The sequence below is a fragment of the Parus major genome, chromosome 2, assembly GCF_001522545.3.
Source record: "Parus major isolate Abel chromosome 2, Parus_major1.1, whole genome shotgun sequence".
Classification (NCBI taxonomy): Eukaryota; Metazoa; Chordata; class Aves; order Passeriformes; family Paridae; genus Parus; species Parus major.
Genome location: NC_031769.1, coordinates 129,396,294 through 129,423,807, shown reverse-complemented (window position 1 = coordinate 129,423,807; position 27,514 = coordinate 129,396,294). Strand labels below are relative to the sequence as shown.

Genomic DNA, 27,514 nt, shown 5'->3' with positions numbered 1-27,514 from the left:
GACTTTGAGCAATCTGATCTAGGTGAAGGGGTCCCTGCCCGTGGTAGGGGAGTTGGAACTAGATGGTGTTTAAGGTCCCTTCCAATTCAAAACATTCTGTGATTCTCTGAAATGGTTACAATTTTCTTTTCAATTAAAGGCATTATCTGTAAGGTTTCTTGAATGCAGGTTGATCATGTACTGCATAGTAAACTTCTGAACAACATGCTAAGTTAAGTGAAGCCTGAATTAAGTGGCATTCTGATTTTAGTTTTTTAAGCATACTGGGCAGACATTAATCAATGGACCCACAAGTTTTTAGAGGAAACCAGGATAAAAATCTGGAGGAATAAAATGAAAGTGTACAGTATCTGTGTTTGTCATTTTAGAAAAAGAAACAATCCCCCAACCCCACACTTCACTTCAAAATAATGTATAATTTGACATTGTATAATAAGCTCAAATGTTGTGCCTTTCATTCAATTTGGAACTTTTTTTGTGGAACTGCCAGAAAAAGAGTAAATCAATTCTTTCTGCACTTCTGAGTACTTATTATTTTCTTTTTGTAAAGGGAAAGCTGATAATATGAGTGCCAGTTTGGTATAGTTGGTATACAGTTTGGTAGTGGATGAAGTCAGCAGTCCAGCATTCAGGAATAAAGATAAATAACCCTTGCACATTCCTCCTCCTTATGTATCAGTTTCACAGAACCCTTTAAGAAATACAGGGCTGGTTGTGTGTAGTTTGCATGACTACATGATCCTATAGTGCAAATGATAATACAGGTCTTGATAAGTCTGCACTGATGGCAACAGCCCTAGAAAGAGCTAATGACAGTCCCTGTGTTACCTTATGTAGTAGTAGTGACAGTGAGTAATGTGTATATTTCTTCATATTTTAATATCTATGAATGTTTTTAGATTGTGTGCAGAATTGGAGTCGCTGTTCAGTTGCAAAGTAAAAGCCACCTGGCACTTCAATTTTGAAAAATAACACATCAGAAATGTTTTTTTTCTTAATCATACTGCTGTAAAGTCCTCAGTGTAGAAATGCAAAAGCAGACTCAAACTTTGAGAAGTGCATATTTAACAACATCTAAAAGCAAGAGCAAATACTTGTGCTAGTGTTTAGTAGAATCTGTTGATGTTAAGTCTCTCATGGACAGTGAAATGGGTCCATATATTATTGAAAATGGATGGTTTCAGTTAACCTGTCAGGTGCTTGAATTTATTGATCTAACCCCCCCCAAGCATTTCCTATGTAAATTGTGAGCAGTTCCCCAGTATGTGATTTGAGACCCATCAAGAAGAAAGGTGTAAAATGTTCTAATTGTGAAGTTTCTTATGTTAGGAAACCCGTTTAATGCTAACAGCGGCATTTGAATATGTTTCTGTGCTTTAATACCTTCTTAAAGTCTGTATAGTTATGGGTACTCAAGTTAAAAGTGACTCGCATAACTGGAAGTAGAATGGAATGTGTGGACTTGGAGAAATAATCAGATGCAAAGTCTTCACAATTTTGTACTTTATTTTCAGGGTCAGTTCAGGTAGTTGTCCTTCAATTGAAGAAGAGTCACATCCCCAAAACTGATTCTTACTTTTCTTTTTCACCGTCGTCTGTGGACATTTTACAGCATAAGAAGTTGTCAGTTGTAATGTAAATATTTTTTGCTGTTCAAAACTTTGTATTACAGAGCTGAAAATAAATGCCCAAGTTGAATACAGTCTTCATGTCTGTATCCTTCCTGAGAGATATAATATCATTATGAATAGTGTGCTCAGAATTGATTTTATGCCTGTTATGAGAGCTGCTCATATGATGAGAATGCCTTCTGACAAACTGACTTGTTTTGATAGGTGCTGAGGTTGTTGTACAGGTTTTTTTAATTAAGCAAAAGTCACAGTGTTGTGTTCTACAGAAGGTTAATCCCAATATCAAAGTTTAAATGTTAGTTTAGGCATTATGAGACGTGACCAATCTCTTCTTGTGCATTTTTGGAAGTGGGATGTGAAGTGGATGCTGAGGCTGGGCAGCTGCATTATAGGAATGTAAAGTAACTTGTTGCCTGGCAGCTTACAGAAAACATGTCTAAATATTTGTTTCTGTGGACCTTTAAAGGAACGAGCTAACAAGCAGCGCTCTGTATGTTTTGTTTTACATTTTAATGTCACTATGATGTGAGAAATGTTTAAGTCTTTCTGAGTATTAAATCAAGAAATTACTACTTCAGTGATCCTTTTTTTTTTTCTTGGTCACTTAAGTGATTGACAACTATCAACACCAAAGCCAGCTGTCAATAATCAGTTGTTCCTATATGTAGGATTATTTATTCATTCATACAAAAGATTATTTGGTTAATCCTATGTTAGTTATATAAAGCTGGCATCTATATTTTGAGACTCAAAGAATTGCTGTAATTATTCCTTTATATGTTTACAATATTTATAGCACTGTTGCAAAGAAGCTAGTGAATCAGATGAGTTATTCTGTATTTTAAATCTGATACACTGTGCTGTACTTTTCTGAAGGTTTTTATATTTGCTTTCATGCTTCTTTCATGTGTTTGCATGTATATGTTATAGTTATATCTCGCTATATATATATACACATGTAATTTTGCATGAAAGTGTTAAATCTTCACCTGCCAGTTTTCTTCATGCCAAAGAACACTTGACATCTATGTTAATTAAATTTGATTACAGTCCTTTAAGTGTCCTGAAGTTAGAAATACAGTGTATTTTTAAAATCCACTGCAGTGGGGAGCCAGAAATTGATTATAGGAAGAATAAGCATGGGGAGGTACGAGCATGTAGCAGGGCGTCATTACCTGGACGTAGAAAACAAACTTAAGTGCTGTTTTGTGACAGATGTCTGTTGAATGCGATGGGATTTGACTGTGTGCTGAAAGTTAAGTTTTTACCTGTTTTACTGATGGGTCTAAGTTTTGTGTGCTCAGAAGTAATCATATACTCAGGTTGAAGTTTGGCTTTGTACTTTCGGAGTACAGGATTACAAAATCCTTGTGCTTGACCAAACTGTGTTACGTGTTTATGTAGCTACTGCAGTGCTTTAAAAAAAGATATCTGTGACTGAGCTGCATTTTTCCAAGGTGATGATGAGGTGTTAATAGTAAATGAAATTATTTTACAGGATACTAAATTTTGCCAGCATGTAAATAAATCTTCCTTTAATACCTTGCAGCCGAGTTGGCTGTCTTTGCTGCCCTCTAGTGTTCTTTTTACATGCCAAACCACAGGCAGAGATTTTAAAGAGATCAGGCAGAGATTTTTGCTGCCGTATTTGCTTCCCTTGTTAAGTTTTTTATCAGTCGTCATCTGTACTGCTGTTGAAAAGACAACAGAAAAATCCATTAATTACCTCAGCTCATTCAATTCTGTAATGATGTAGACTCAGGTATGGTCTGCAAGGCCATCTTCTCTGAGAAAACTTTAGATGTGTGATAAGGTCTTTTATTTTACAAATATATTATGAAGTCTTGTGTGTGGTTTCTGCTGAAGTATTTTTGAATTTAGCATTCTGATAATCAAACCTCTATGATTGCATTTTTATGCTTTAAGGGTTGATTTTGTTAATAATAGCATTATGGTAAATAAGGAGATCCTGAGAGTTATTCTTATAGGATTGCAGGTTATTGCTGGTACTTGTACTTTACATTATGATGTTATTCCAAGTTTTTGTAGTCTATTGTCATTTCTGTAGCATTTCAAGGAATTTTAGAGTGCTTGCTTGTGTGCACCTTCTTGTCTCCATATAGTGGTGCAACTGAAAGCCCTTCCAAATACAAGTCTGGCTGCTTATTACTTGTACACAGGAAAGCAGCAGACAGTTTAACTCCAGAGTTAGTTGTTTTTATTGTTTGATTCTTGGATCTGTTTTCCTAAACAGTATGAGAACATGACACTTCAGCTTTAATATTTCTCTTTTTTTTTCCTGGTTAGAATTGAGATTGTGTTTGTTTTTATTTAATCAGTATGTTTACCTTTTTAACAACAGATCACAAGTTCTACACCAATATTTATGTTCTGTAAATCTTGAATCAGAATTTGTATGAAGGAATGACTTTCATCTTTCATGTAAATGTGTACTTCTATTAACTTGGATCTACTGCATATTTTTATAAAGTTACCTTTTCAGAACCCATGTAGTCTACTGCCATATTAACTAGATCTCATGTTTGTGAGAAATACTGGAATGACAGTTCTGGAAGCAATCTGTGTTAGCCACTGAAGTAATTATTCTGGGACATGCACAGGCCACAAAGGAATGTTATATTGTTTTGTCTCAGTACATCATTCCTGATATAAGGAAAACACCGTTCATCAAAATTGTTGTGTACTTCCCTTTTTGAGACAGCTGTTCTTCTAGTACTAAGGTGGGCTTTTGTGATCCTTAGTCCTGCTGAAAGATAGCTGTTCTCTTTGCTGAGAGACAATGCGAAGATAAAGGCTTTTGGCACTCTTAGACTGGAAAATGAAATGCTATTCTTTGGACCAAGTCCAGATAGTTGATTTGACTGAAGAAATAAAAGATGAAGCAGAAATTGTGAAGATGGTAATTTAGGACTCCATTTCATATTTGTTCATATTGTTAGCCATCACGTTTTCCCACTAAATTCTACAACAAAAGTTTTGAGCTCCAGGAAAGTCTTTCTTTAATTTCTTATTTCAGCTTAGGTAAATTTAGGACCATATGCAATGCAAGTGGATATTAGTATTAGTCAACCTAGTCTGTAAATCAGATATAACTATGCCTTAAATTCAGAGATTTGCCTGTCTGTATATTAGAGATGCAAAATTTGTAGTGATTAATAGGCAAAACATCAGTATGTTGTGAGTCAGTTTTATATTGTATTGCAGTACTGAAAGAAACACTTGTAATTTGTAATTTAACTGTTCTGGTACTTGAAAAATGTGATGCAAAACAACTTTTTTGTTTTCCCTGAGTACCCTTTTTAAAAGGGGAAAAATGCAATTCATAGAAAACTGGAGTTAACAGTAACATTTGGTAGAAAGTAAAAAAAATTAAAGTTGCCACCAGGAGGAGCAGTACCAAAGTATTCTCATTTTTTTACTGGCACATTTGCCTAGTACTGTAGCTGTAAACTGTATCTTTGGGAATATAATTTTTTTTTAAGGGTAGGGTACTAAATAGAATGCAACTAAAATAAAAACAACCCTGAAATAATGCAAATGAACTCAAGTATTTTTGCAAATTATAATCTGGGAAATAGTTATTCTTTTGACATTTGGAATTTAAATTTAAATCTGTTTAGGTCTGTATCCTGGCTTCATTATGGTATGTGGTTAGCGAGACTTTCTGTATCCAAATTAAGTTTGGTTTTGCATCTGTTAGTTGAGATGTAACAGAATAATTTTCAGGGGCTGGTATTACTGCACTCAATTTTCTGTATCTACCTAGACCAGCCCTTAGTGAAACAGGCACTCAGGCCATATAGCTGGTGCATGTGTGTCTGTGTGAGAGGCAACTTGTCTGCAGTGCCAGGGAACGAGTTCAGTGAGAGGCACAAAGTGCCAGACCTTGCTGCAGGTGTTTGAGTCTGGGCTTTCCTTTTTTTGGTCCCATTCTGTGTCTGTCCCCCCCAGCCCCCGCACTTACAAGTATCTTCATAGTTGAATGTTTAAAATCTATAAAGCAATGCAAAGGTTTAGGAAAAAGGGGAAATTTGTTAGTGGATGAAGACTTGTTTTAATGTTACATATTTCCCTGAATGTATTTAAAAATATGTAGATGTGGCATTTAGGGGCATGGCTTAGTGGTGGACTTGGGAGTGCCAGATTAACAGTTGGATTGATGATTTTAGGGGTCTTTTCCAACTTAAAGAATTCTATGTTTCTATGTAGCAGCAACATTTATTTGTAAGGGGCAAATTTAAAAAAATCCAGGGGTTATCTAATAGTCTTCCAAACTATGTAGCTAAAATATTTTGGTAATCAGCAATAAAATTCATTTATCAAGGAGCTCCAATGAAGTTTTGACACAACAGAAGAAATGGATGCATATATGGTTATAAAACTGGTGAAAGTAGCATTTGCATTTAAAATACAGCAATTTGACATAGAGTAACTTCACAGTGATGGATATGACTGCCTACATTTAATAATCATAATCAACAAATGAGAATGTCTAATTTTTTTTTCCTTGAGTAATAGATTTTATTAATACAGAAAATGTGTGTAGTCACAGTCCGTAACATTACTCCTGAAACGCTGTGATGTTGTGTGTATAATCTAAATCAGATTTTGGAAACCAGTTCTATTTCTCATTAGTGTTTCCAAATACTGGTATTCCATATTAATTTCACGTTTCATTAACTGGATTGTCATTAGTGCTCTGTTTCAAATTCCTGGCCCATTACTGCTACCAATTCAAAATGCTCCTGTCTATCTCCTTGATATTATCTCCCCCACACTTAGTGGGTAAGTATGTGCTCAAAGGCTATTTTTATGTGTAGTATTAACAAGTTATTTACTCACGTTTATAGCAAAGGTTTTAAAATGGAAATAAACACTTGAAGTAAGTCAAGTAGATTTTTTTTTTTCTGAGGAGGACCTTAAAAATTCTGTTGAAGATTGTTTAATAGCTAAATTGAACACAAGGTCACCTGGGTTCTGTAATGGGATGTAATGTCAGAGGTGATAGTCCTTTGCAAAGCAGCAAAGTCTCTTTCTGTAAATTGTGATTTTCGGAACCCAGAGACATAAAGTGAAAGTCACAGAGATAACTCAAAACTGAATGCTAAGGCAAGGTAATTGTGTGGGTCATGTTATACTTACCCTGCAATGCATCTATGAGAGAAAGATGAGTTTTTAATTTTTTTTATGTGGAAGGTTTTTTTTATTTTCTGGTTTCTTTCAAAGTTTTAAACCTGTGAGTCCAGCAGTACAGCTAGGTCTCATAGAAATAAAAAAATAATAAGTGATTGCATCTTACCTTTCTTTTATTTTAATGATCTGCTGTGTTCTGGCAAATATTTCCCCATAGGATGAAGATGAGTTGGACTCTCACACCATGGTGAAGACCAATTCAGAGAGTGCTGGTACCATGAGAGCCACCAGTACGATGAGTGAAGGTGCTCAGACAATGATTGAACACAACAGCACCATGTTAGAATCAGACTTGGGGACCATGGTAATAAACAGTGATGACGATGAAGAGGAAGATGGGACCATGAAACGTATGTTGCTAATTTGCTTTCTTCTAATAATGTGTTTCCTTGTGCTGCATGACTATGTTGTATCATGAAAGGCTTTTAAGTGTCAAGTCCTGTGGTTAAAACAGGGAGAGAGGGGTACTTGTGTCTCTAAGCAGTCTATAATTTGTAGAGAAAAATTTGACTGTAGTGGGAGATTCAAAGCAGAAGCCTGGTTCTGGTGCTTTGCTAAGTTTCTCTAGAGGACTCTCAAATTGTCCTTCTGTGAATTGTCCCTTGTACTGCTTGTCTCTTTGTCTCCTGTCCCACATACATTTGGGCCAGTTCCTTGGAGCTAAACTGGTGTGATTATGTGAGAGGCTGCTGTTTCAATGTCAGTGGTCCTGGGAATATATCATGACTGTCTTTGGGGTCGGCAGTCAGTAATATATTTTGCTGCAAAATAGTTTTGTAACCCATGATCACTTAGCAGATGTGTATTTTTTAGGCAAATAATAATTTGGACAATTTTTGGAATGTAATTCAAAAATGGTTGATTTAAGGCAATGATTGAAGGATTGTAGAAACCTAACTAAAAAGTTCTAATTGATTTTGGCAGCATGTGAGAGAGTACGTAACAACGATAAAAAAATAATTTTGAATGTTTTTATGTATAAAAATATAATTTATAAAAATATAAATACACATTTTAAAAATAGTTAATTTATATATTTACTTGCTGATCTGTTCGTTTGACTGAAGAATACTGCAGATTGAGATCCACAAATTTTAATAGAATTATTTGCTTGAATAGGCAGCATCAGTAAATGACTCTAACTCAGGCTGTAGCTGCCTGATTTCATGAGGCACAATGCAATAATCTTTAATTCCAGGCAGTTGTGGGAAGGGGGATATGGGGAATTGTGTGTGTGTGTAATACAGAGAGCTAATATCTCAAGAGTAGAGATCAGTGCCAAATAAATAACTTTGTAGTGTTTTATAGCAAATACAAAGCTGCATTTGTGTTTGCATATAGATACCTGATGTAATTTGCTCAAGATTAGTTGGAAGTGCAAAGCCGATTTTCTCGTGTGTATAGGAAGTTGGAAGGAAAAAGAGGTTTTGTAGATTTCACTTGTTTGGCTTTTTTGTGGTTTGTTTTGGGTTTTATTTTGTTTTTTTCTTTAGAGTTCTCAGCTGTGTGATTAAAAACAAAAAGGGAAAGCTAGTATGAAAAAATTTGGAATAAATTTTTAGGGTGGAAGTATTATGAATTAGGGTTTAGTGCAGTTTCTATGCAGCTTGACAAATCAGTTTCATAACTAAGTTCTGTATAAGTAGTTTACCAAATTGCATCATACTATCCAAGCAGTTTTTATATGTGCTGAGAGGAAATACCTGTTACTGTGCCAAACAGATCAGACGAGTGGCATTGGGTTTGCATTGCATTCTCTTAATCTGTGTTGTATTTGTCTGCTGGGGACATTGCTTTTGAAATGTACTGTTATTTTCTATTTTTAATTTATTCCAGTAACAATCTGTAGTTAGGGAGTTGCCTTTCTGCACTCTGACATTTGGCCAGTATATGTCTTAATCCCATTCTTCTTTCTTCTCAAACAAGAACAATTTTGGGAAAGGTGACAGGTTTCCTTTCCCTCCTTCCTCTCCCATAGATGACTGTGTTGAGCTCTGTAACTGCAGCAAAGCAAAGCCAGCAAGCCAGAGGTAGTTTGCCTCATGACAAGTGATGGTTTAATCATTCAGCTGTCAGGCCACAGGTTTGGTTTCAGGACTTACTTGCTAAAATTTCTTGCATTTTGCGTTAGGCACCCATTATTTGCATTTTTTACATTAAAAACTACAAATAATTCAAGAATGGGACCTCTGCATCTCTCAGCTAAAAATAAATATGAATTGTGTCCACTGTAGCTGGTCCTCTGGTTTTGTGATTGTTGTGCTATTGGCTGAAATAGTAGCAATAGCAAGTTTCCTAAATCAGCGTCACCAGGAAGGTGATAAAAATCCTTGCTGTCTCTGAAAGGCAATAACAGATTTTGTGCTTCTTTGTACTCAACAAAGACACGAGATTTTGGTGATTGGTTGCTTTTTCCAATGTACCTTTATAGGCAAAGTAGTCACTTTCTGGATGTTTGTGAGATTTGTTTATAATAAATCAGAATGAGTACCTTAGAAGTGCTCTTTGATATGGCTGAATAATAGAACATTGCAAGCAAGAAGTTTGGAGAAATAAACTTCGTAAACTAGGGAAGAGAGATTTCGTTTACTTCCTAGAGACACAGAATATTTATGACAAACTTCTTATTTAATTGCTGTTGTGTTTAGTTTCATGTTTTGTTTCCTTCTGCCTTTTGTTTGCCTGCTCAAGGACAAAATAAGAAACAATAATATGTTTTTATTTATAAGTACCCATGCTTAGAGGCCTCTGGGAGCTATGACAGAAAATAACTAAAACCATATTTTTTTCACAAACAGGGACTTGTGCCCAGATAAAATTGGGATTTGAAACAAAAAGAGGCCTGTCCTCCTGTCTCAGCATACATTATATAGTCCAGTAATAAACAACAGTTATCCTGTCTTGTTTGGTGTGCCTGTGCATGCTCTGAACAGAGACTCTGTGGTATGTACCTGGAAGGAGGAAAGAAAATGAAGAACATGAGTGAGTTGGGAGGAACTGAATTTTTGAGGAGGTTTAACGTGGAGTAGAGGAAACAGTGAAAATGATGGAAATACTACTTCTTTTGTTTGGTTTTACTTATTTTTGTGTAGAAGCCTTTTCATATGTCAGTGGAGAGACTAGTGTTCAGCTTCCTCACATTCCCCTTGTGGTTTTTCAGCAAGGCTTAGTGTTGGGGCTTTTTGTTGCACCAAGAGTACTTGTGGTTGTTCTCTTTTCTCCTTCTCAGTAACATTCCCCCTGCTTCTCTTTTTTGCCCTGTTAAATTCATATTTCCATCTGCTTTGGGCTGGAAATAAGTTGTCTCTTAGTGCAGTTTGGGTTTATTCTGGGTTTCTAGCTGTTGCTTTTGTCTTTGGTGAAGCTTCTAGCTTGTGATTTAATGAATGTATTAAAAGAAGAGGACAGAGAGCCCGTGAGGTGTCATTTGACAGCTAGAATGTAGAAGAAAAGTAATCAGGTTTTGTTGAATTCCTTTTTGTCCTATAAGACATGGACATTTTAGGTTTAGTCAGTATAATTCTTAAACACATTCTTCCTTCTAATCAAATATAAGAATGTAATTCTTGGGCAGCAGGGTCCCTTCCCTCTTTTCCCCACCTCCCAGATGACTGTCTTGAGCAGCATAACTCCAGCTAACTTGGCAAAATGGAGATAGCCTGAGGCAAGTGGTGGTTTAATCATTCAGCTGTCAGGCAACAGGTTTGGTTGCAGCACTTCCTTGCTGAACTTTCTTGTCTTATTGTTTGCTGGTATTTTTGATTACAGTGGGACATGCACCATGCTGTGGAATATACATGTTGATAGAAGAAATCATGAGTTGGCTTATTCATTATATTTTAGTGATTTCAGCATCCCGGGTAAGGTGTTTGATACTGCAAGTCAGTCTCCTGTATGCTGTGATAGCTCCAGAGTGGTGCTTCAAGACTCTTAGGCCTAAATCCTACAGGTGTTTTTTTTAGCCGAAAAGCAAAACCTTGTGCCACGTGTTTTGTAACAACTTATATCCTGATTCCAGCAGAAATTTCATAAGGCAAGTTAATTATGGGCTGGTTTCAGTGCTGCTGTAGCCTGGGCATTGATACTTCATGGATGTAGTTTCAGTCAAGCATGTTTACTGTGCCCCTAGGAAGATGGTTTGGTTGATCCCATATATAGGTGTACTAGTGCTTTATTCTTGTATATGTATAGATAAAGAAGATGTTTATAGGTGTGTGTTCTTTATCAAGCCATTTTCTGTGACTGGTAAAAAAGGTGCTCATTTATGTCACTATTAGTATTGTATTTTAAAAATGGGGATTTATTTATTTTTTTTTAAATAATGTTGTTGGCAATTGTGCTTTTGAGAGCTGTTGCAGAATGTAGTTTAATGTGGATTTTCTTTGTTTTGCTAAAAACAGAAATAAAGTGTAATTTGGCTGGAACGGACTAATAGAAAGTGTTTGAACAATGCTCTCAGGCACATGGTGTGATTCTTGGGATGTCCTATACATGGCCAGGAGTTGGACTGGATGATCCTGATGAGTTCTGTCAAGCTCAGCGTATTCCATGATTATAACAGTATTGTGTGAATATTTTCTTTTTCCTTTATCCAGGAAGTGGGGAGAAAACCCCCAAAAATCATTAAACCATTTTTACAAGTCTTATTCTCAAGAAGCAAAGAAACATTTTGAGCTGGAAAATTTTCCCCATTAAATATTGTAACTTGGGTTCATAGTCCTTTAAAAAGTCTCTGAAAGCTTCAACTAGTTGAAAATTATATGGATTTTCCATTTAAATGCCGCTTGCAATTATTTCTGGCAAGTAGGTGTGACCCAATGAGGCCTGAATCAGAATGAAGGCTTTGGGTGTACAAGTCACTGTGATACAAAAACTGTGAGCTCAGTAACCACTTTGTTACACAGCTCTCAAAAGTCAAACATTTCTTTCCTGAGGTTGACTCCCTGCTGCTCTGGTCTAAGTAACTGATACAGTTCCTACTGCTGTTTCCTTGTGGTTCCCAGTAGCCTGACCTCCAATTCTCTGAGGTGGTTGGAAGTGCTTTTCCACTCATAAAATACAATCACAATTCCTCCTTAAAATATGGCTGAAGGAGGTGGCTGTGGCAGCTTTTTATGTGGTAGCTCACTGTTAGATGCATTTGCCTGGAGACTGAGGTCAAAATTCTAGGCTTCTGTCTTCCATTTCCCAGAATTACTGCCACTGTGTTGTAGGGCAGTTGTTTTTCAGGGAGAGATTAGTGGTAGGAATGTATGGAATACAAAGCCTAAGTTATAGTGTATGATCTTGTATAAGCTCTGGTAGCCTTTGCAGCAGGGGTGAGAGCACATAGGTAGATACAGGTCTGAAGAAGGCTGAAAACTGATTCTTTACAGCATCTGACTCTTAATAGTGACAAAGCAGTGTATTTTGAGGAAATAAAAAATACTGACAGGATGTTCACAGAAGCACTTCAGACAGGAGAGCCAGATCCCTAACTTCACCAAGCAGCTGAAAGTGTTCCTCAGTTGAGTGCTAGATGGAGATGCACAGAATGTGGAAGGCTGTGGAAGCTCATGGCTTTTGGCAAAAGGAAGAAAGCTTTCCTCTGTAAATATGCAGCTGCAGAGATCCAGCGTCCTGGTAGTTACAGAGTGAGAGAAAGACTTACAGACTTTCCACAGGACATTGTAACCTCTCCATTCCACAAAGCCAAGCAAACAAAATACCAGCACCCACGCCCTCACAGGAAATTGTAGTGGGAGTTTCCCTTCAGTAGGAAATGGTCACCCTCATCTGCTGACCTTACTTGTTAACTAACAGCAGGACTTTTACACTGGTTTAAAATCAATTTGATATCAATTTAATACTTTTCTGTTGGAAATGATTCACTGCAAAATAATTTTTCATGGTAGATGACATCAGTTGAATTTTACCAAAACATGCATTAGAATGGAGCGTTCATTCCTCCTTATTTTGAAATGTGTGTTGAGAATTATTTATTTTATTTGTGATATGTTTTTGAAATTTTTTTGAAACAGCTCATAGAGTTGGTGTTGTGTTATGTCGTTGCCTCATTCATTTTATTCAGCATACTTTTTGGTGGAAACTTGTTTATGTAACTATTTGGGGACATCCCTATTGGCTGTGTTCCTATCAGGGGTATTGCTGAGGTAAAATGTGTTTTCAGCATCAGTGGTGCTCTCTGTGTTTCATGGCTTGACAGCAGTTTCTGATTTGTTTTATTATGGCCTTTTCCCCCCAGCTGTCTTTGCAGTAGGCAAGCTGTAGGTGTGATAGGAGACAGATATTCTTAAATATTGAAACTGGAAAACATTTTTAAACATGATTATTTCTTATTGAAAAGCAAATAATTAGAACAACTGAAAAATACAGATCCTTCTAGAATGGAAGAGGCTATTGCAGAATAGCAATAGTTCACGTGTGGAGTGATACTGACTGTACTGTAGGTTTTTTGTGGCAAATGTAAGTTACTGAATAGATGAGTGAATTAATTGTCCTTAAGGGAATCTTTATGTGCTATACTTCTAATTTTCTTTGTTTTTGAAAGATAGTTGAGAAGATTATGTTACTCTGTTGTTCATGAAAGTTTCAAAAAGTACTTTCAATACTTAATTTGGAGGAAAAAAAAAAAAAAAAAGGTGCAACCTGTATCAGTTTGCTCTGGCATAAAGATCCTGAGGGTTTTATAAAGTAAATACAAAAGAGGTAGGAGTTTCCACATAGCCTTTAAACTGGTAGGTGTCAACCCATTCCTACAAAACGCTAACTGAACCTGTTAGATCAGCCAGAGATAAAAATAGTGTCTCTTTTTTCATTTACTTATTTATAAAAAATAACCAAAACATTAAAAAAAATTCTAAATAAACTCATGGGATTTTTTGCATTGGAGGATGAAACAAAACAAAAAAAGTTGAAATACCTCTGGTCCCATCGTTTTGCAGTCATATTTCTGGTTTTGTGTGTGAGTTTTTATATTTGCAGTTAAGGTAAGCAGCTCTTGCTCTTTAAATTGGGTTAACTGACTGTATGCTCAACTGAAATCAGGAGTTCTAAATTCTTATTTAGCAAAACAAATAAAAGACATTCTCAAAGTAAAAAAATAAATGTTCTTTGCTTACCTTGGAGTAATTTCAATCCTGTTGACCCAATTTCCATAATATGCATTTGGTAGCAAGGAATTCAGAGGGGTTGGTTTCTTTTATGTATGTAGGTAGTCTTCTATTACTTATGAGCAATGCTTGGAAAATCTTTAGTATTGCCTTATATGTGAGAGGACAGAGACTACCTTACCAGTAATGGGCCAACATTTTGGTACTTAGAGTTTTGAACAGAGACACTGGCAATCTTTTTGTTTATAACTGTGTCTCGGATGAAACTTAAGTATAGCCATCTCGGCAGAAGAAAAAATTGGTTGTGAAAGGCCAGCAGTGTGGTGTCCTATCTTTTTGGTACAAATAGTTTCAGGGGTTTTGGGCAGCAGTCACCACGGAATAAACAGTTTTTACAAAGAAAGTGCATTGTATTTCTGTTTTTAATTCTGCCCCCTTCATACTACTGTTTTCTCTTGGATCGGTTGACCAAATATGTGTTTTTCTAAAATTTAGATTCTTCCATTTTTCTTCTGCTTTACTCAGCTCTCATGAGACCCCACCTTGTAATACTGTGTTCAGCCCTAGGACCCCCAAAATAAGAAGGACATGGAGCTGTTGGAGCAAATCCAGGGGGAGTACCATGAAAATGATCAGAAGGGTGGAGCACCTCTGATATGAAAGCAGACTGAGACAGTTGGGTTTATTCAGCCTGGAGAAGAGAATGTTCTGGGGAGACCTTATAGGACCTTTCAGTACCAAAGCAGGAGCTGGAGGGGGACTTCTGACAATGGCCTGTAATGATAGGACAAGGCATAATGGCTTTAAACTGAAAGAGGGCAGGTTTAGAGTAGATATTGGGAAGAAAATATCTACTATGAGGGTGTTAAAATACTGGAACAAGTTGCCTGGAGAAGCTTGGATGCGCCATCCTTGGAAGTGTTCAAGGCTGGGCTGGATGGGACTTTGAGAACCTTGGTCTAGTGAAAGACGTCCCTGTCCATGGAAGGGGAGTTGGAATTAGATGGTCTTTAAAGGTCCTTTTCAACTCAAGCCATTCTATGACTATGGTTTTTTCATCTTTAGTGCTCTTCTCTGTAGTTATTTGTCATCCCTGCTGTTTACTTCTCATCCCTTCCTCAGTGATAGATTCACGAGATCAAGAAATGTCTTTAGAGTGATCTTGAGTTTAGTGGGGGCAAACTTGAGAGATTCTGGAGAAGAGGTATCTGCTGTCTGGTCAATTAAATTCAGCCTGGAGTTTAGTTTGCTGAACTGTTAGGTCATGGTTGTTATTAATTTAAAATATGGTAAGCAGAGATCTGGGTTTAGAAAAAATATATGAAAAATGTGTCAATAACTGAGAAAAAAATGAGCTAAAAAATGGAAAAGGAAGGTGTGTATGGAAATAGCAGATTGATTCAAGGAATCATTGTGGAGTTAAAGGAAAGCAGCTGAAGTCAAATTCACTAAAGCTTAGAGCATGACAGTAGAAGCACACATTAAAAAATGGCAGAAGAAATCTTACTAGAAAATAAAAATTTAGGAACAGCAGAAAGAAAAGAAGCAATAATCAACATACAGTCTTTGCTTCTATCAAGAATAGAGTGGCCAGCAGGTCCAGGGCAGTGACTGACCCCTCTACTGAGCACTGAGGAGGCCACACCTTGACACTGTGGTCAGTTTTGTGCCCCTCATTTCAAGAAAGACATTGAGGCGTGGGAGTGTGTCCAGAGAAGGGCAGCAGAGCTGCTGAAGGGTCTGGAGCTCAAGTCCCTTGAGGATCTGGGGGTGTTTAGCCTGGAGAAAAGGAGGCTCAGGGGTGACCACATTGCTCTCCACAGTGACCTGAAAGGAGGTTCTAGCAAGATGGGGGTTGGTCTCTTCTGCCATGTCTCAAGTGAAATGATGAGAGAAAATGGCCTTAGGTTTTGGCAGGGAAGGTTCAGATTAGCTATTTGAAATTGCTTTTCACAGAAAGAGTGAATAAGCATTGGAATGGGGTGCCCAGGGATGGGGGGGGGTCAGAATGTCTGGAAATGTCAGGAAGTGTCTGGATGTGGCACTTGGGGTATGGTTGTGGTGATTATGGTGTGATTATGGTGTTTCTAGGTCAGTGGTTGGACTAGATGATCTTAAATGCCTCTTCCAGCCTTGATGGTTCTGTGAAAAGATAGCAGTACAAAAATAAACATTAATGAAAACATAGGCTGCTATTAGTCATGCAGCAAAATTAGAATTACTTAGAAAATCTTTAGACAAAGGAGATGGGAAGAGATGATGAAATAGGAAGTGAAAGAGAGGGGGGAAATACACTAAGTAAATGAACAGAAACAAGTGTAAAGCCATCTAAGGAGATTAGCAGGTCCTAGTAATCATGTTAGACACAAGCACAAAATATATTTTCAGTTTATCTTTTCACTTGTTAAAACAAGTATATCAAATAAAAATTCCTATTACTTTGTTTTGCCTGTAATTTAAATGTATAGTTTTGTCTGATTTTTGGTTTTAGGTTTCTCCCCCCATCTTAGTTATTTGTCTCTCATCCTGTTTCATATTTTATTTGTGGAAATATATTTCATATATCTTCGTGTCGAATATGCTACACTTCCAGCAAGTACATTTCATGTGTCAGTGCTATGCAGAATATGCTATCTGAGGTGACAGTGACATTTATTTATTGTAATATTTATTACTTTTATACTTTATATATATTTATATACATACTTTATATAATTTATACCATTTAGTAATGATTTTGCTTTGAAATCCCACAAATGAAAACAAATTTTAATCATATAGGACTGAAGATTTTTTTTTTTTACCTTTAGTTTTGTGAAAAGGATAAAAGAACAGAAGTTCATGCTGATCTCGATCTGCTTCATAAAGCTTTTGCAGCTGTTTGATGATGACAAAAATCCCCCAGGATATGGAGACAGGGTGCTTTGAAACCCTCTGTAGAGGGTGATCCTGTAATTTTCTGGGAATCTTCATTGGTAATGAATTAAGTTAAGCAGCATCTAGACACAATTTGTGTAGCTGTATTTTGCAAGTTCTTTTTCTAAATAATTATTAAATCCCACCTTTAGTGAAACTCTCTTCCTTTCCTACAAGTGCCTGTGGACCAGACCTTGGAGTTTAGGGGCATTCAGCACCCAAAGGGATGCTTAGCACCTCATGTTATTCAGTCTCTATAACAACAAATTGATATTGCATGAAGTAACTTCTAATATTATTTGTGTGTGCAACTCTGAAATGTCTTGAACATTTCTCCACGTTGTATCTTGCTACAAAAATAGCATACTTAGACCATGAGTTTTTATGCTGGAGATCCTCAGGGGAAAAACAGAGGCTTGCATCACATACAGATGACTGTATTAGCAAACCTTAGGAAAATTAATTAGTGAAGTTTCGTTTATAGTGCATTAATTCTTTAATCTTTGAAAGTTTTTTTTTACTTTTTTTTTCTGTTTTCTTTCAACTAAGGCAATGCTACTTCACCACAAGTTCAAAGACCTTCCTTCATGGACTACTTTGATAAACAAGACTCCAAGAATAAAAGCCCTGAAAACTGTAATCAGAACATGCATGAACCTTACCACATATCCAAAAATGTTTTCCCTGATAACTGGAAAGTCCCTCAAGATGGAGACTTTGATTTCGTAAGTACTTTTTCCTTGTTTAATCTCTTGCATGCAATTTAGTTTATATGTGCCAAAAATAGTTAATCACTTTCTATAACTATACTAATACAAATAAAATAAGTACATTTTCAAGAATACTGTCCAAATATCTAATCTTCGTGCCTCATGCTGGGTTGTTGAAGTAAGTAAACCTGATTAACACAGGACCTTTTTAATGAGGAGTGGTGTGTGACATTGTACTACCTTGTAATTACTTTTTTTTTTACACTGTTTTTCATTCCTTAAAATTTGTGTGCTATAACAACTCTAAAATTTGACCTAATTATCTTTTAAAAAATTGCTACAGACATGGATATTTTTGTCTTGTTTGCTGGCTATCTCAATAAAATGATAAGCATTTTAAACTGGATTGGAGCCATTTAATCAATCTCCTTGGAGATGTTTAAGACCACCTACATTTTGCACAAGTCATCTTCTTGGTACTATTCCAATAGCACACATCTTTTTACAGAGAGTTATTCTACCTAAAACAGTTCATCTATTTTAGGATGGAGTTTTTATTCTCCAAAATATGTGTAGTTTATTTAATTTTGCCTCTGTTGCAAATTATAATAGGGTCAAAAAGAAAATGTTCCTAAGTTATAGGTTGCACTTAAAATCAAATATATAATTATTGATTAGAGACTTATAAGTAATTATACCTGGTTTTCACCTAATTTTTTTGACATGTTTCAATGAAATCTTTGTTTATCTGTTGTGGATGACATGTTCTTAACTAAAGTGCAGTAGCTAAATATGATCACATGGTGCCTTTTTGAAGCACACTTGAGATTTCAAGAGAAATGTTGTGTTTAATTTTAGGTGACAGCTGTAGGTGGGGAATTTTCTTTCCAGTTTTCACTTACTGCATTTCTACTTAAAGCTGACTCTTAAATTTAAACTACTGAGGTAAAGCCAGTTAAATAGCATACTACAAGCTGTTGCTGCTGGAGAGTTTTGATTTAGTTGGATTTTGGTTTGGGTGGAGGTTTTTAGGATTTGGGGATTTTTTTCTATCAGATACAGTAATAATCATCCTGATGTTGACTAACAAAATAGTTGCATTATTTCTTGGAAAATAATTGGCCATTGTTTAAGTGGGGTTATTATAGTGGCAATAAAACTGCCTTTAGAACAATTTTAAATTCATCCTCTCTTATCCATTACTTGTGAAGAAATGCAGGCAAAATAATTATTTTTGTAAATGCTAAGATGCTAATTCTGTAAGTACTTACTCATGAATAATTCATACATGGATAATTGTGTGGAATTTGTTGATATTGCTTGTACAATTAAGTTGCCTTCTTGGAATAGGAATTCGTCCTAGAACAAAACCCAAGGAGTTCTGATCATCAGAAACGGCACTGCTCAGTTTTGTAGGCAAACCTTCCTAGTGATGTTGGACTGGCAAATACAGACTTCAGAATCCTAGAATGGTTCCCTCTTAAGGAAGGGACCTTTAGAGGTCATCTAGTCCAGCTTTCCTGCCGTGGACAGAGTCAACTTTCAGTAGCTGTATAAAGCTGTAACCTTGAAAACTTCCAATAATGTGACATCCACATCTTGTCTGGGAAATTTGTTCCTTAGTCTAATGGAATTTGTGGATGGCCTTCTGAAAAGGCAGTCTTGGTTGTTGCTACAAAATTATTCTTATTGGAAACTAAATAGGATTTTTTCAGAAGTGAATAACTATTTGTATGGACTCTGTGTGTGTGATGGTATTTTGTTTTAAATACAAAGAAGAGATAAGCCATCCTAAGAAAGAGTTTAGGAGGGTGCTTCAGTAGTGGCTATACTGCTTCAGAGTAGTCCACTCAAAAATACATTTCTCTGAAGCATCTGGTACCAGCTGATGTTGTGCAGGATATGGGTTTTAAGTGCCTGCTGATTTGAACTACTGGCAATTATTATTTACTTAGATATTCTAGAAGCACTTCTATTTATATTTTAGACAGTGAGTGGCAGTATTGGCAAGTGGCCTGCAAGAGACTTTCTTAAAGGATAAATTAGTGGGCAGCATGCATAATATATTGTCTGTTCTTTGTGAGATCAGCATGAATGTTTTCAGTTACTGACATGAAGTCTAAGTGATTCATGAAAAGGATAAATGATGGAAACTTTTTGAACTAAATAATTCCATGTTATTTTTCTTTGGAATTAGCCTTAATGGAATCTAAAAAAGTATCCAAACTGTAAATGATGACAGTCATAATTTTATTTAAAGAAGGGGTTGATACACTAGAAGTAAAATATAAATGCTCAAACTTCAACTTAATACTAGTATATTCTAATAGTACTCCAGCTTTCTGTGTAGAAGAGGAAGGATGCTCTGTAAGCCAGAAGTCACCAAACCAGTTTCCTGAATGATACCATTATTGCTTACCCTTGTAAACCAAACACACCATGGCAGTTCTGGCAGTGAACACTTAACTTGTGAGCCAGGGTGAATGACAGGGTTATGCTAAGAAGAAATATTTAAGTGTATTGGATGGAAAGCCCTAGAAATTTATTAGTGTATATGTCTGTTAAAGCATGAGCTAGGAAGCAAAAATGCCATTGAGGTGGGAAAGAGAAGGGAAAAGAAAGTGAAAACAAACCTTGTAAATCCCTGCAACTAATTACTTTGCTTATTTCTATATATTGTAAGGTGAAACATGCATAAGGAGCTAATTCCTGTGGCCAAATAGTGTATTTTTACTTTAGGTCACAGTGATATTATATCCTATTCTTAGTCTCTCATACTGTCTGATAAAAGTTATTTTGTTTGTTGAAATATATTTGTACATTCCATATGCACATGTGCATAGAGCAGTTTGTCTTGCATACTTGCTGATGTTGTTAGATAACGTAAATAAATTATATAGGAAACTCTTCTCATAATGTGGATAAACAAATATATAAAATAAGGCAAATGAACTTAGTGCTAGGGCTGGTTTGAAAGTTTTGGTGTGAGCATAGTTTTCTGCCCTGATGTAAATGTTTTAAAAACTACTTGCCAACACAAATATAACTAGAAGACTTTTCCAAGAAAGTAACATGCTTTGGTCACATCAATCTGAGCTTTAAAAAAAGTAGTTTTAGCAGCATTATTTGTTGTGTAAGTATGTATTTATGGTTTGGTTTATTTCTCTGCTGAAGTACATCTGTTTTGAAATTTAAAAGCTGATCTTATTTCTTTTCCACTGATGCCATATGGGAATTTAAGGTCTATCTCTGACTTTTGGTCCTGTGGGCCTTTAGTTCTGTCATCAGTCTGTGCTGTTTATTGATGTCACGTTCCGGGAATCAATAAGAAAAAATTGTCACTGCAGACCTTCAAGGTTTACATTGCATTGAATCAGGTATATGGCAAATAACTTTAACTAGACTGAATTCTGTTACTGTATACTGATCTTGAATATTACATTATTCCATATTTATCATGTTATATTTACTTCTGGACTTAAAGTGCTGTTTTTCATGCAAAAGCGGTGTTTGGAGTTTTCATACTACATTTCTTCCTGGTTTTTAAAAAGAAACAGTGACCAAACAAAAACATTCAATGCTGAAGCACTTTTGAATGTTTTCTTTTCCGTGAGTAGGAATTTGTATAGAATTGCTGTTTTTAATCTTTGTTTTCTGTTATTCTCCTGTCTGTTTTTTGATGTCTCATGATAAATTCTTCAACCTAAAAGTCTGGGTCTTTGATATCAGTGAATCTTAGGGAAATGTATTTCTGGGGAAGTACTTGAAATGTTTTGTTTTGCTTTTTCCACTTCAGCCTTTGAAGTGCAGCTGTTGAAGCTCTGATTTGATATATAGCTCTTTCAAAAACATCCAAACTAATGTTTATTCAAACTTTAGCTTTTATATAAAATTGTTAATATGTATCTCACACTCAAGGATCATTATGGAATTTTGCTTTCAATGAATTCTACCAGTCTTTAAGCAATTCTCTTACACATTTTAATTCTTTTCAAGAGGCATTATTCCTCTCCGTTGTGAGGAGTAGCGACATAGTGTCATTGAATAAGTAAAAATGCAGTAAAGCTCTGTAATGTATGGGTGTGAGATTCCTAGGGGTATTAATGAAGCACAGTATAAGCAGCTTTTCATAAGGAGGCTTTACTGTTTAATGGGCTGACTTTTAGTTCTAGCTCAGAAGTCAGCAGTTTGGATCACAATGAGAGCAAATGATGTGTTTGTTTCACCCATCTAACTGGCCAGTTCTTTTAAGAGGTTTTTTTTTGTAGATATTATGTATTCCTGTGACCATGTTGCTGTTATGATAGCTTTGTTCTTTCCATGGGAAATGTTTCCCGTGAAATAGGTACATGCTGGAGAGAGCAGAGTATTAAATAAATAGTATAGCTGCAGGGTGTTGTTAAAGCAGCTTGCTTGATTTTTTTATTGTCTTTCACAGTTGAAGATTTTACATTGTATAACATTTATAATAGAAATTAGTTTTCACCAAGAAAAGGTGAACTTTTAATTTTGAGCAAGAAGAGCTCAACATTTTTGTATTTGGGGGATACCTGGATAAATCTTAGCTTGCTAAATTGACGTGCACTGTGTACATATTGTGAAATAACCTGCTGCTTACATTTTTACTGTATTAGTATGTTTTAGATTTCATTAAGATGTAAAATTGCCCTGTAAATCCTTCTGTCCCTTAGTAATGTGTGTTAGAATGGGACATGATATTAACAAAGGATTTGCATGAACCTAATTGATGATAACCTCTGAATTAACATTAGTCAGAATGAATTGCTAAACTTCATTTGCACTAATTGAATATGTTATTTCATTTAAATGAGTCATTTACTTTTTGTTAAGAGACAATAAAATGTAAAAAGGCAAATCTGTTTATTATAGCAATGCTAGGGTAATGATTTCTGTCTCTAGCAGAATTATTTCCAAACTGGAATGGTATCCAGATTGTTAAATATTAAACAGTGAACATGTAGATCATGTTTTACATAATAACTGCAGTATCATGTTTAAGTAGATGCATTTTGGGTGACTTAAAGATTCTGGAATAGCAACAAAAAATTAAAAAGCCATCTGTTACTGTAGGCAGAATATTTCCTTGGGTTTCAAAAGGAACAAATACATTAGGATATAATAATTTTGGACTAATAGTACTGCAGATAGTGAGACTTCAGTTAACACTTACAAATGTATAATGTAACAATTGATTCTGTAAAAAATTGAATAGCATAAAATGACTGAAGACTGTCTAGAATTAAATTAAAACTCCACTAATAAAGCTAAGCTGAGATAACTTCACTGGAAGTATGTCTTTGTCCAAAATCTTGGCTGGGTTTGTGCTGACTTTATTTAAGCAGCAGATGAGTTTGTTTGGAACAGTTCTCTTCCTAATTAACGGGAATTAACGTATTTCATCTATTTTTAGTAATTGCTGATTATCTTCTAAGGTTTGAAATTTTTAAATTAAGTATTAATATAGATTAATTTTGCTTTTTTTTTTTAATTAGTTGTTGAATATCACGAAACATTTCCAGAAGCTGACAGGAAGAATGTTTTCTTTACTAAATAAATATGAAACTTAGGTTTCTGCATTTGCATGGGCCATATACATATGAGATAAAGTTATTATTGGTGCTGATAGTTTCCATGCAGAATTGCATTCCTTTCAGTTCAGACATGGCTAAAAGGGAAGAGACTGTAAAATGAATTTATTGAAAATTATATGCTTTATCTATGTCATTTTGTGAGGACAGTGCGAACCTCAGCAGTGGAACTTTTCTTTCCTTTTAAAGTAGGTGGCTGTTAGAGAAACTTCTTGTGTCTTGGTGATTATTTACTAGAAGTAAAAGGTATGTATGTGGGTAAGTCAATGGGAGAGGTATTTGTATTAGGAGTCCACAGTGGATGGTTTGCAGGTCATGGCTGTGGTTTGTTAGACTTACCAGCTGTTCAGGAGGGGAGTTTTTGCAGCCTAACATGTAAACCAAAAGTGTAGTATTGGTTGCTGAGATTTTATAGGCAAAGATAACTGAACAACTTATTACACTTTTTAAAAAAAAAAAATCTGTAAGTGAAACACTGATTGATTTAACTAAATTCTGTTTGTATATTCTAATCACAAAAGGAGAATTATTTTTCATGCTGAGACAGGGAAATACAATGCTGGAGCAGAGCGTTTCTGCAACTGGTATTGAATACAGCATCCTTTCTCTTTGAGTATGTCCCTTCTTCTATTAGTATATAAGTAAATAATTGAAAATCAACCCTAGTAATTTTTTGTGCTGTAAAAAGAATCAATATTTTCTGTTTATCTTAAATTGTAGGACTATTATAGGGCTGTTACTCCGATTACTGAGTCAGGCGTAACAAAGTGCCAGTGCTGTACTTCAGCAGTTTTGGAAAATGAGTCGCGCTGTCTGACAAAGATTATATAAATTTTTGTATCTTAAAAGAGCACAGGAAACACCCTTCTAGAGCAAAAAGCTTTTTGTATTCTTACATGTTAAACAGAACAAATGGCTTTTATTTATCTTTGACATATACTCTGAAGACAAGGCAAGAGGTCTGGCTTGAATTGCAGCAATTTATTGAAGTTAGATAGTCAGAAGTATGGATAGCTACGTACAGCAGCAGACTGCCTTGGAGGGTTGAAGAAATTGCCATTGTTGTAAGTGTTGAAGACCTGGTTAGATAAACACATGAGGAGTTGTTTAGGTGGAGTTAATCCCACTTGGAGCAGAGGATTGTTATAGGTGACCTGCTCCTGTAAATGTTTCCAATGGCCTTATTTTCTATGGCTTTTTAAGCTTCTGCTGATGCCTGATGTTTGTTTGTAATTATAAAAGATGTTGAGAACACTTAGGTTTTACAAGCTTGAGCTCTCAAAAATAGTGACATACTTAATTTGTTTATTAGGACAATTGGTGTTTTGGAGGAACTAGACCTAGAGTAACCTTGATCTTTTTTTGCAATTAGCAGTCAACTATTATTTCCAAACATGAGTCTGACTCTGGAAAATCTCAGCCAAGATTCAATCACTAAGACTTAACCAGGTTTTCCCTCCCAAAACTTTAAAGGATCCCTGCCATCTTATTTTATCGCATCAAATAATTTCAATGTGCAGTGTGGTTTTTTTAATTATAAAATAGTTTCTAGTGAGAAAACATTTTCAAACTTACTTGTCAGCCAACTTTAAAATTCTTAGTATTGAGTTCAGAATGAAACTACTTCACACCAAAGAGTTCAAATGCTTGCATCATTCTTAATGCCATTTTTTTTTACCTCATTAGCTCGAATGAGGAAAATGAGTTGAGAAACTGAAGCATAGCTGTAGTATGTATCTTTGGTTATACACCAAGTCTGCAATTTGTGCACAGCTTAAAAAGAACAAAGGAAAGACATGAGTGAAGCTGATGAGCTGGGACAGTGCTGCTGGTTTAAAGTAACATCTTGTTACCTTAGTAACCAGTTGTCTGTACTAATATACCTCTTTAGGATCGTTGTGTAATAGCTCAGTAATGTGCATAGTTGAGGAGGAGCTTTGAAAAACTAGTAAAAAAGCAGTTGTAGCTTGACAATTTTAAATGTTCCTTTTTTGTCCATCAAACCAGATTTAGGTCTCTATTCTATTTTCCCTTACAATTAAAAAAAACCCCACCAAACAAACAAACAGGGGGAGTATTTAATCCAAAGAGGTTTTCATGTTCCATGAATCACTGTTAGTGTCAAGAGAGTGTACCACACCTTTGTGCGTAATGTCTGATCTCCACACTCAATGTTCACACCAAGGAGTGCTTATTCCAGCTCAGGGTTTCAGCAGAATTCTTTGAAATCATCTCTATGTCAGTATCATGCAAATTTACCACCGGGAAACAAAATCTGTTCTTCTGCTCTTTGCTATGATAATTAATGCTAATGAAAAGGAGTAAAAATAAAACCTGCCTCGGGGGAGTGGGTGACTGGAAGATTGTTTTAAGTTAATTTTTATAGCTTCTTAGTTTCAAGGAGGATTTCCTCATCGTGAGGTTTGTTAAAGAATGGGATGTTTTTATCAGTTTAGGGTTTTTTGTGCCGGCCCCCTCCTTTTTTTTTGGACTCAGATGGGATCTTGTCAGATAGGATTCTAGCAATTCAAGAGAAAAAAAAAATTGGATGAGCTTAGTGAGTGTGTGGCTGACTGAATAATCACAATGCTTGTATTAGATTTCTGTGCCTCATGTTTTGATCGGCAGCCAATAAGAACCATGTGTAGACTCTATATTAAGTGTAGATGTTAACAATATTTCGTAAACAAAATGCTGGAAATTAAATGGCTGACATTTAATACTATTGGGCTTTATGAGGAACGGAAAAAAAAATCTGTGTGGTTTTAGTTTGCAAATATCTTGTAGAATCTGAAGAAAGACACTTCTGCTCTAAGGCATTAACTTCAAGCAGTGGGCTCAAATACTTGGAGTTATTTGTTATTTTGAATTAATATCTTCAGGTATCTGATTAGGTTTGACTTAGTACACATATACTGAGTCCAGGGATTGTCCAAAATACTTTGCCTTACATGTATGTTTTATTTTTTTTTCTTATAACTTGGATAATTCAGATATAAAAGGAAAATCCTATGAAACTTGAGAGCAAAATTTTTATTTCTGTAGTTTCTGAAAAACTTATTATTCTCATTTTCTTGTATTTTAGTAATATATGAAAAATATATGTTAAAATTACCCAAATGTCATTCTTTTACCTTAGATCTGTGACTAAACGTGCTTTATAATCCACATTTACTTTTGTTTTTTGGGAGTTGTAGTATTGCTATGATCTAATCATTTTATTTTTGGTGAAAAATGTGAGATGTGTGCAGTGTAAGATTGTAATCTAACTGTTTGGAGACTTGACTTTTTTCATTCATTCATGTTGTTATTTGTGCCTGGGCAGACGTGTACCTCATGGACAGCACCAGTACTTAAAAGGGTGAAAAAAAACCCCTGTGTGATATCCCCTGGTGTATGGAGGGTAAACACACAGACAATAAATCCAACAAAGCAAAAAAATTAATATGACCAGTTTCTATATCTACTTTATATTTTTTATATGAGTAAAAATTTAAAAATAAAGCTGTGCAAGCCCAGTATACAAAGCTGTGGTTATTGGCAAACTCTCCATAAATCTCATACTTCTTAAAGTCAGTGGCAAAATTCCTACTAATGTCAATGTGAAGTTTCAGTGCTCAGACTGTTAAAGAAGATACTTTCATGTGCCTAAATGTGAAACTGCATTTAGATTTTGGGTTAGAAATTTCACAACTTAGACTTTCTCTCGGCATTCCTTAGTTTAGGGTAAGTTCACCATGTTCCTAAGAAAGGAACTTGAAGAATTAACTTGAAGAATTAACTCTTCTCTGGCATCTATTTAATGACTATGGTATTACTTACATTTACATTTGACATTGGGATTTGTACAGATATAAGAATAGTAATCAGATAATCTAGTTTGTTGACATAAATGTTCCAGGACAAAATTGTTCAGTGGATCAGCTTTAAAGGTACAGTAGTATAGTTATAGCTATTTCAAGAAGCTGCTTGATGCTCAGCTGAGGACCCTGACTTCATTTTCAGGACAATTTTTAGTGTGCCCTAATGAGAACTAAAACAAGTTACCTTGAACCATTTTGAAAAATTTTACTTATTTAGCATTGCAGCAGACTAGGGTCATGGGCAAGATTAGGTCTGCAGCTGAGAAGCAGAAACTTTGCAGCCTGTGCAGCCTTGACCACGTGACCATGTATGACCATGCTGCAGTGCTTGTAGATGTGAATTGGGTGGAGCCTTCTAAAAACATGTTTGAATTTTTGTCCCTCATGGTGTCAATACAGTTTAGTATATGTAGTTGATTTTTATATTTTAATATTATTCTTTCAAGTAAGAATGGGGGG

General features: G+C 35.6%; 1 protein-coding gene across 2 annotated transcripts in view; it reads left to right on the top strand.

Moving 5' to 3' along the window:
* The window catches only part of STK3 (serine/threonine kinase 3), a 128,042-nt gene that overhangs the window by 62,186 nt on the left and 38,342 nt on the right, over positions 1 to 27,514 (top strand). For both annotated transcript variants that reach the window (XM_033512356.1, XM_015618732.3), the window contains exons 9-10: positions 7,003 to 7,195; positions 17,423 to 17,598. In XM_033512356.1, coding sequence (XP_033368247.1) covers positions 7,003 to 7,195; positions 17,423 to 17,598 — 369 coding nt within the window. The remainder of the gene's footprint in view (positions 1 to 7,002; positions 7,196 to 17,422; positions 17,599 to 27,514) is intronic.